Below are 11,052 nucleotides of genomic sequence, written 5' to 3'. Positions count from 1 at the left end.
CCCGAAGTCATTTGACTCACACTGCAAATTCTGCGGGGAGAAGGCGGACCTTTACCATATGGTATGGGCCTGCCAACGAAATCAGGCGGTCACTGTCAATAACCAGCCAACGCAGGAGGGGTGGGAGGCAGCTCTGACCAGTTCGGAGGAAACGAGTCAAAAAATGGCTGAGGCTTAACCTGGTTAAGCCTGGAGAATGCGAAGCATCATCGTGTCGCGTAATTTGGAGGCGCACAACCACAGCGACGGCGCGAGGTGGGCCCCCGTTTCTGGATTGGCCGCTAGGGGTCCGAGTAGTACAGACGCACCCCACATCGGCTCCGCACAAAGACAGCGGAATTCGCCAATCGCCAGCATCATCCGCCCAAATTTCACCATCCACTGATCTACGAATGTGAGTGCCGCACGCCATCAATTTTTGGCCCGCCTAAGCCATTTTTCGGGCACCCACGGCCCTTTCTTTGTGACCTCTTCGCCTGAGCTAGGCCTCGCTCCGCTGGGAGCTATGCCTACTGCGTCGGACGCTTCCGCCACCAACACCATCATGGAGATGCAGGTGCAGGGAGAGGTTCTTAACCCCCACGACTACGACCCAAGGGACTGGACGCACATTCTTAGTGTGCCTGCCCGCTCCAAGGACGTCCTTTCACCATCCCGAAGCCAGGAGGCCGCAGCCTCTGCTACCGGTGCCCCCAAGTCTGCGCGCCTTGACAAGTCAGCGCACCTACAAGCAACGCGCACAGCTGCGCAGCGTTCGCGGCAGCAGCCGCCGCTTCCTGCTGCAGACTACAAGGTCGTGTTCAGATCACGAGGCGGGCTGCAGCTGGACCTGCTTCCACCCCGACAACTACGGGAAGCCATCCTTCAAGCGGCGTCCCAGCTACACGAACCAACACGTACCCATATCAGGGTACACCCCGTAAACAATACGTGCACCGTAAGCACGCCCATAAAAGCTGACGCGCTTGCCCTGGTTAGCGTAACCAGCATCAAAAACCAAGGCAAGGACTTCGCCGTCGCAGCTTACATAGCCCCGCCGGATGGAGCGGTACGCGGAGTCATCTCCAATGCTTATTGGAATGAGACCCCGACAGAGCTCCTGCAAGACCTGATCACCGGCAACCCAGACGCCCTCATCATGGACGCCTGCCGAATGGGCTCCACGCGTTCCATCCTAATCACTTTCCGAGCTGGACCTGTCCCACGCGCCGTCCTTTATGGAGGAGCCCTCCACAGGTGCACACCCTATCGAGGGCATATAGACGCCTGCACTAACTGCCGCGTCCCTGGTCACCGGGCAGACGTGTGTGTCCACCCAAGATCCCATAAGTGCCCCCGCTGTGGGCAGTCCCACCCAAAGGAAGATGTGCCCTCATGCACCCCCAGCTGCATTCTCTTCGGAGGCCCTCATATGACCGGCACCGGGAACTGCAAGGGACGGGGCCGCAAACTAGCGTCCCCGAAGAACGCTCTCTCTCCTCCGGGTACATCGCGGCTTTCCCGCTGCGATCAACCAGGCACAGCCAGCATACGCAGCTCGACGGCTTCCCGGTCGCCTTGTACAAGCCGGCAGAATGGCAGCAAGAACGCCACGCGTCTCACCTGGGCAGACCGCGTTTCCGGCAAAACCACCCGTCAACCCCCACCACCTCAGTCCTCCCAGGCAGACCCGAGAGACCAGGAACTCAAGGCCTTGCGTGACGAGGTAAGCCGCCTTTCCTCTCTCCTAAGCACCCCCGCCCCCTCCATGCCCCCTCAACCCGCACCCCCTGTCATTAATTCGAGCTCATCATCCACAGACACTTCGAGCACCACTCCTGCAAAGAAACAGCGCACCACAGACGCCACACCCCCTCCCGTGCCCCCAGAAATAGACGCTAAATTAGCAGCACTCGAAGCAAAATTTGACCATAAACTAAAGGAGCTAGACGCCCGCCTCGAGGCCAGATTCAATCACCTTGCCGCCGCCCTCACAGAAAAACATGAGCAGCGCATGGACGCTATGCTTACCAAGATGATGGAGCTCTTGAAGCATAATCTTACCCATCGCTTCACCCAACTTCAAACCCCCTCCACTCCCCCCATCCTACCTCCACAAGCACAAAACACGTTCCCTGAGCCACACATACCAATTGACACCCGTCTTAATACCCTCCTCAATCCCCCCACCATCCAATATGGCGGGGGGGAACACTAATTATCTCCCCATTATAACTTGGAACTGCCGCGGCTTCCGGGCAAAGCGTGCACCTCTGCAACTTCTCCTTCCCACCATCACACCTACGCCCCACATACTTCTTCTCCAGGAGACTGCACACCGAGCAACCCTCCCCAGCTACACATCTACACACTCGGATACCACTAACACACAAAGGGCGTCCACACTCATCCACCGCAGCCTCACCTACAAAACTCATCACATTACGTCTGAGACGCCCTGCGTGATCACGGAAATTATACATCACACACATTCACTTCCTTCTATATTTATAGCAAACATATACCACCCCCCGTCCCTGCCGATGGCCCCGCTAGAATCACTTCTGCGAAAGCTACACCATCTAGCAGGGAAACATCCCCTACTCATCGGCGGGGACTTCAACAGTCAGCATACTGACTGGGGCTACACAACCACGACACATCGAGGTCGCAGGCTCTGGCTGCTCCTGCAGAACCTCCAACTCACTGTGCACAACACGTTTAAGACGCCTACGCGGATCGGCAACAGTGTCAGCATGGACACCAGTCCGGACCTGACGCTCAGCCGCTGTATCCGCGGCGTTACCTGGAACAGAACACAACATACACTGGGCAGTGATCATTACATTATACAAATCACTGTCCCATACAAACCACCCTGTCACGCAAATATGACACACGAACTCATTAACTGGGATGCCTTTCGCACTGCACGCACCGCCCTCCCAGACACTCCCATCGCAGACATCGATGCATGGGTGCAATCACTCAAGCATGACGTTCACCACAACACGCGACACATTGAAACTACAACCGAAACACCGACCCTTGACACACGCCTAGCCCACCTCTGGGAGGCTTATCACAGCATCCTGGAACGCTGGAAAGGCAACAAACACAACAGAACGCTTAAAAGGCGGCTGGCCGCGCTGCAAACACAAATCCAACAGCACTCTGAGGAGCTCTGTCGATCCAACTGGGGACAGATATGTGACGGCATCGCCGGAAACCTGTCCAGCAAACGGGCATGGCAACTGCTCCGACACCTCATTGACCCCACACACACCAAATCAGCAGCACAGCACCACGTGACACGCCTCACACATGAACACATTGACGATCCCGACACCCTTCTAGACACACTTCAAACCATGTACACATCTCCAGGCGGCCCCATACCTCTACCGCACTACACAGGACAAGCAAATCCAACACTCGACATCGACATCACGGAGACGGAAGTCAGAGCGGCCCTCCTGACTCTCCGCGCCAACTCCGCCCCTGGTGCAGACCAAATCACAAACTCCATGCTCCGTAATCTGGATGACCAATCGATCACCCACATTACGAAATACTTCAACCAGTGCTGGAGGGAGGGTAACCTCCCGCAGTGCTGCCGCCACGCGAAGGTAATATTTATACCAAAACCCAACGAACCACTCACCATTCAAAACCTTCGCCCGATTTCGCTAACCTCATGCCTCGGGAAGCTCCTCGAGCATGTTGTGTTAGCGAGACTCACAAGTCACATGGCGGACAACAATCTCTACCCGCATAGCATGGTGGGATTCCGCCCTCATCTATCCGCACAGGATGCCATGCTGCAACTCACACACGACCTTTTTGACCCGCTTCTTCCAGGTCACACCAAGGCAGTCTTAGCTTTGGATCTCTCCAAAGCTTTTGATCGCATTGAACATCAGGCGATCATGACTGCTCTATCCCCATTGAATGTTGGTGTGCGCACGTATGCCTACATTCAAGCATTCCTGACTGACCGCACGGCTCAGATACACTTCGGCCCTCTGTCTTCCACCTCCTACACACTTCAGAGTATCGGCACCCCTCAAGGGTCCGTCCTTTCCCCCTTTCTTTTTAACATAACCCTCATACCCCTCGCCCGGAAATTGGCAACTATTCCCCACCTCAAGCACACTCTTTATGCCGACGATATCACCCTGTGGACCACCCACGGCAGTGACGGCGACATAGAGAACACCTTACAGGAAGCAGCCACCCTCACTCAAAATTGCGCACGGACCATCGGACTGTCTTGCTCCCCAGAGAAGTCCGAACTGCTCCTCATCCGGCCTAAGAACCACCGCTGTCCCCGCTCCCCTATTGCCATTGAATTGAATGGTTACCCGGTACCTGAGGTTGGCACCCTCCGTGTATTGGGCTTGCACATCCAGAACGATGGCAAAAACACCACTACCCTCAAGAAACTCAAGCAGGTTGCAGGCGCGATATCGCACCTCATCCGCAGGGTTTCGGGACATCATAGAGGCATGAAGGAGCGCTACCTATGTCGCCTCATTCATGCCTTTGTCCTCAGCCGTGTACTGTACACTACCCCATACTTACATCTATCCAAACATGACATAAACCGAAGTAAGAGATGATGTTGGGCTAGTCGGTTCATGGTTAGAGCGAAACAAAACTGCGCGAAGAAGACGGGACAAAAGAAAGGCACGAATACACACACACAAAGCGCAGAGTGTGTGTGTATTCGTGCCTTTCTTTTGTCCCGTGTTCTTCGCGCAGTTTTGTTTCGCTATGACATAAACGCTTTGGATGCTTTGATTCGCAAGGCATTCAAGGTAGCACTTCATCTTCCCCTCAACACACCCACAGACAGATTACTAGGCCTGGGCCTGCACAACACGATCGGGGAACTGGTGGAGGCCCACCGACAGGCCCAATACATCAGGCTCACAAAAACTTCCACAGGTCGGTATATCCTGGACTCCCTGTGAATCAAAATACCGGCCAACGACCCAACCCTTCTCGCCATCCCACGATCCCTTCACCGAGAGCTTCTCATCAGGCCGCTCCCGAGGAATATGCACCCGTCCCACCATGAGCAGCGCCGCAGAGCCCGTGCGAAGGCACTCCATCGAGCGTACGGCCCCCAGCCGGACGCCGTATGGGCGGACGCTGCCTGCACGGGTGATGAAGCGACAGCAGCTGCGGTTGACTCCTCTTCATCCACCCTCCTCACACTACCTCTCCCTCCAGATACGTCCCCAGAGGCTGCAGAGGAAGCCGCCATTGCACTTGCTATAACCCGCACGGAAGCCCGGTATATTTTAACTGACTCTAAAACTGCGATTCTAAATTTTGCTCGAGGCCGAGTTCATGTCCCTGCTTTTGGCATACTGGACTCGCCCGATGCACCCCCGCCCCGCCAAGTGGAGCTGATATGGGTGCCTGCGCACTCCGGGAATCCCGGAAACGAGGCCGCCAACCTTTTAGCCCGAGGTTCTTTAAACCGGGCTCAGGTGGCCTCGGATCGGGGATTCACGAAGGATCGCATGCACTCATTCAGTGAGCTGACCCAGGCATACAGAGCCTCTCGCCAGCTCTACCCCCCGCCCCACCCCTCCCTAGATAACAGACACGCAACACTCTGGCGCAGATTACAAACACATACTCTCCCCTCGCCTCTTACCCTAACCCACTACATCCCTCCTTCCCCACTCCTGCTTGCGCCCTATGCCCAGAACCCTTCGCTTCTTCCCTCCACATCCTTTCCCTCTGCCCGTCGGACCCTCCCCCGCGGGACCTAGAGAACCTCAAGACTTGGGAGGACTGGGAGACCCTGCTGCACTCGGAGGACCCGGCCGTGCAGACCATCGCCACCGGCCGTGCTGCCAGTGTTATGGAGCTCAGGAACATAAACACTTGAGTGCAGTGGGGTCGTGCGGGGACCCTGGGGCGTGCCCCGAATTCCTTTGTAAATAAAGTTTTCTCTCTCTCTCTCTTCCTCGTTTCACCACTGTCGTGACGTCATCGTGTCACGTGGTGTGACGTCATGTATCACGTGATTTGGAGGGGCATAACCACGGTGAAGGGCTGAAGTGGTAGCTAAAGTAGTATGCTTCGCATAAAATAACTCATCGAAAGAGCATGGTCAACAGCTTACGCCAATGGGGTTCCGGAGTGAGCTACACCCGCCGCTACAACCTCCTAAACAATTTCATTAAAATATTTTCACCACCACCGTCAGTAAATTCGTTTCTTAGGAAAGGAAATGCATCGGTCTCGCATATCTCGGTGGACACCTGAACCTCGCCGTAAGGGAAGGGAGGAAGATGGCAGTAAACGAAGACAACGTATTCACTATACGCGCCTTTGTTCATTCCAAACCATAGAACTGGCATAGCGGAGTGGTTAGCGTGCTCGTCTCGCACTCCGCAGACCCTGTTTCGATTCCCCAACTCTTCTAATTTCCTGCTCTGTTTTGTTTATTTATTTATTTATTTATTTTACTTGCAGCATCAGAGTTCCTTCAACCGATTGCATGGTTACTAGGCAAAGTACAAATGGCCCCGTTTGAAATTCGTGCACTGTGATGTCATGACCATTTCGACCAATTGTAAACCGTGACAATTCTGTCGACAGCCCCTGCTTACAACGATGAGGCATTAAAGGCTTCCGCCCTAAAAATGTTTGGACGACGCTTAAGCTTCGCCTTTAAGAGTGGAACACGACAGCGTCTTGCAGTGCTGTCAGGGAGTCCACGGAAACCCATCGTCTGTTCGGCGCGATGCCTTACCTTTTGGGCAAATCGAAAGTTGTTTTTTAAGGAAAAAAATTACGCCGACCAGTCTCACTTGCTATGGTGGACACCCGAATGGCGCTATAAGATTTCTCTTACACTGCCTTTATTCTATGTCGCCGGTTCGAATTCCTGCTAAGGTAGGCTCTAACTTGTAAGTTTGTGCTGCATGAAACGCTGAATGCTTCGACACCATCCGGAACAATCGGCGGCAATCGGTTGGTAAGATACGATTTTTTCCGACGCGCGGTGCCGAAAACTTTAACTACGGCTCCTACGACTTTTCAACTGAACGAGCTGTATAAGCTGCCGGGTAAAAAATGAAGCAATGAGGGGTCCCAAGGCAATTCCCGCTGAGCGCGGTGCGGGTGGGCTACTGAAAAGGAATGACGATGTCGTCATCGTGGACGCAAGGCCTTTGGGCAATTCCCAGGCCATATAAAACACGCTTCAAGGGAAGATGGTTCCGAGACATATATGCTCTTGGTGCGGAATTTACCCGGTGACTCCATAACGAGAACTTGTGGAGACCTGTTTGAACTGCAGGTGAATTAGACGCGGGGGGTGTCTACTCTCATCCAAAGACTAACCTGTGCCGTCGGTGTAGAGATACCGTCCAGTACCGCCAGAGGGGAGAGCGTTAACCTGCAATCAGGACGGCATTGTGGGCCACGGCACTCACTTACCGGGGCCAGCGGAGCCCTGGACTAAGGGCAACCGACCATTGATTAGAGGCGGACGACTTCGACAGAGAAGACTCCTGGGGATAGAATCAAGGAGAAAACGTCTCTGAAGATGCCCCCAAACCACAGGAAAAAGGACTAGAGTAAAATAAAGTTTTCCCTTCCTTTCCCTTCCTTACCGGAAGCCAAAACTACAAGTTTCGACTAGCCCGTAAGCAGCCGGGCGCGCAGCAGGGTGACGGAAAGAACAGTCGACCGAGACACGAGGAGGGCCCTTGAAGACCTCGGAGGCGGCCATCGAGCAGAGCGAGAGGCAGCAGCAAGAGCAGGACCGTTCGGATTCATTCCCTCCTTAGCCTGGGGCCAGGGGCGGCGGGAGGGGAAGCTGAAGACGAACGAGAAAAAAAATGTGAGCTGGCGAAATACGGCCTATAAAAGCCCGCTTAAGAGAAGGAATTTAGGAGAGAGCTACAAGTTAGGGATGATATATTTAGCCAGCTAGATGCCATATTGGCAGAGCTCAAACGACTTATTAAGGACACTAAAAAAACAGGATGAGAAGGGACCCCCAGTGCAGTTTAAACTAATGGAGACTCCGACTGTCACTCCCAAGCCCGGGGAGGGAATGGTAGAGAAGGCGGAGAGCCGGCCGGCGGTGAAAAGGCCGCCGTCGGCCAAAGAAGTGCCAAGAAGCTGGCAGAGACGTCAGTGACAGATACGCCGCAGCCTGCCAAGAACTCCAATCTCAGGGCGGATTTGATAGGCTCGAAGCTTTTAGCGGCAAAAGTGGCAGCCAGGTTGGGTAGGATTGAACAAAGATTGGACGCCTTTACCAATGAGTTTAGAGCCTCTCAGAGTCAGGTCATGAATATGTTCCAGCGGATTAACACTTTTCTGGAGGCTCACCTGTCTCCGATGGTCGACCAAGGGCCAATCCAGCTCAACACCTCGCCACATCATGGCCCACTGCCAGCAAATTGAGGTGTGGCAGTGGAACTGCCGAAGCTCCTGTCGTGAACGGGGGAACCTCCAGTTGCACATCGCTGGCCTCTTGTGCGGGGAAGCTGATGGAACAAATGGTTTTCTACAGGTTTCAGGACTATCTACTGGATGGTGAGCTGTGAGCTGCTCCCGTTCTTGAGACAATCATTGGCTCTAGGGCCCACTTGTTAGCGCAAGACGTTATGATACTGCTTAAGAGGGATATAGTGGACAGAGGGTATGGTATGGTACGGGGACTAAATCATTTTGGTGCTCGACCTGAATAAGGCTTTCGCTAATGTGGCCCATGAGGCCATTTTCGACAACTTTTCGGACATAAATCCAGTAGGCAGGGCCTTCCTACATGTTAAATATTTCCTTAATAGTAGAACTGCGGAAATATCGGTGGGAGAAATTAAGTTTGACTTCTTCCCTCGTGGAGGGGGGGGGGGGGGGGTGACATGAGGTTTGGTGCTGTCGCCATTCCTATTTAATGCTGCTTTAATTAAGTTGCCGCCGAGTCTGGAGGAGATCCAGTGCAAAACACGTTTCACGATGACGACATTACGTTATTGGTTATCACGGGCAGTGATGGTCAGCTGGAAGAGACGCTGCATCGGGCAGTAAATGTTGAGCTCGCTAGAGAGGCTGGACTATCTTGCTCACAATCAAAGTCGGGGTAGCTTGTGGTGCGACACGGACCCAGAGGAATGCACGCGAGGCGCTACGTCTCACCGCCTCCGCTGGAAGTGAGTTGGGGGATCCGGATCTTGGGGTTGTAGTTGCAGGAAAACAGAAATAATAAGGAAGTATTAGAGCGGCTCAACAACACGGTCAATGCGATGGTGAGACTGATTAGAAGAATAGCCAACCGCAAGAGAGGGATGAAGGAGAGAGACATGTGTAAGCTGGTGCAGGCATTTGTTTTAGCATGGTGGTGTATGCACTTCCCTGCCTTAAGCTGTTGTCACGGAGAGGGGTAAGGCAGAAGCTATGATCAGGCAAGCAGACACAAAGCTGCGTTGGGCCTAATCAATGATGCATGGACGGAACGTTTAATGGGTCTGGGGTTTCACAACACTGTGGATAAGTTATAGGAGGCGCATCTAATGATGCAGTTGGCTAGGCTGTCGAAAACACGGGCTGGAAGAAACTTTCAAGAAAAGATCGGCATAGAGATGGGTATGCAAGGCCATGAGGCGGTACGCAAGGGGTTCTACATCAAACCTTCGCCGAAAAAATGCATCCGGTGCATCATGAAGACAGAAGAAAGGCGAGGGCGAAAGCGCTCTATGGAAATTATGGGAAATACGAAGGGGCTGCTTACGTGCACGCTTCTTAGTATGGAGAAAGGAAAGCATTTGCTATAACGATAGTGTACGGGCGGGGACGATCGATCGCATTCGGGACGGTGGAGGAGACGGCAATTGCTTTAGCCATAGCTAGTACAAAGGCTGATATGATTTTCAGTGACTCGAAAATCGCCATCTGCAATTTCGTGAGCGGCAGGATATCGGCTGCGGCCTGGCGGCTTCGGAGCCGAGTCAGAAGGGGGGGGGGGGGGGGGGGTTATGAGAGAGGATGAGGTATTACAGGTGCCGGCGGACTCCGGAAACCAGGGGAACGAGGCGGCTCACGCATAAGCTAGAGGTTTCGTCAACCGAGAAGGTGAGTCGCCTGTTCTGGGAGGGTGTCCTTCTATGTCATTACAAATCACTACAAGTTGAGTCAAAGTTTTCCCGCCACCAGATAAGACATTGGTCAAGGAGCAGGAGTGTGTTCGCAGGAGACTCCAGACGGGATCTTTCCTAAGTCCTTATATACTCAGCAAAATATATCGGCAAGAGGTGAACCGGGAGTGTAAATGTTGTAGGGACCCGGAGACATATAATCATATCCTGTAGGACTGCAAAAAAGAGCCGCCCTCTGTGGCTCTACTGCAAGATCCTTCTCTTTAGCAGTGGGAGCCGTGTTGACCAGCTCAGACCCGGACGTCCATATCCGGGACTTGGACTGGGCAGCCCAGTTCGCCGTCTGCCGATCACAGATGGCCATCTAGCACGAAACCTCCTTCACATGCTTTTGACAAATTCAAGTTTTTCCTCCTCCTCGAACACGACCGCGGCACCAGCGTTTCCGTGGAGGGAAACCACAAAAACCCGCCGCGGTGGCTCAGTGGATAAAGCGCTAGTCTACTGAGCCGAGGGGCCTGGGTTCGAACCCGACTGCCGCGGCCGCGTTTCGGTGGAGGCGAAGCGCAAAAGGCGCCCATGTGCTGTGCGATCTCAGTGCACTTTAAATATACCCAGGTATTCAAAATTATTCCGCAGACTCCCACTACTGCACCTCTTTCTTCCTTTCTTCTTTTACTCCCTCCTTTATGCTTTACCTTAATTCCGGTGTGCACCGAGATATATGAGACAATTACTGCATCATTTCCTTTCCTCAAATTTAATTTTCAATTGTCAATTTCAAACACAAAACGCTCCTGTGTGTTGCGCGATGTCAGTGCACTTTAAAGGTATCAGGTTGTCGAACTTGCTCCAGAGCCTTCTAATACGCCGCATTTCTTTCGGTGGCTGAGTGGTTATAGCACTCGGCTGCAAAGATGCGGGTTCGATCCTGGCC

At 53.6% G+C, this 11,052-nt stretch overlaps 1 protein-coding gene across 1 annotated transcript in view; it reads left to right on the top strand.

Moving 5' to 3' along the window:
* The first annotated feature begins 313 nt into the window (after window positions 1-313).
* Window positions 314-11,052, top strand: part of LOC149370939 (uncharacterized) — a 73,179-nt gene continuing 62,440 nt past the window's right edge. Inside the window, exon 1 of the mRNA XM_089578864.1 lies at window positions 314-1,705. Within this exon, the coding sequence (XP_089434990.1) occupies window positions 506-1,705 (1,200 nt within the window). The 5' untranslated portion in view covers window positions 314-505. The remainder of the gene's footprint in view (window positions 1,706-11,052) is intronic.

The sequence above is a fragment of the Amblyomma mixtum genome, chromosome 1 (assembly GCF_055824585.1).
Source record: "Amblyomma mixtum isolate Tamu chromosome 1, ASM5582458v1, whole genome shotgun sequence".
Classification (NCBI taxonomy): Eukaryota; Metazoa; Arthropoda; class Arachnida; order Ixodida; family Ixodidae; genus Amblyomma; species Amblyomma mixtum.
Note: the sequence above shows the minus strand (reverse complement) of the source record. Positions and strands in the feature narration are given on the sequence as shown.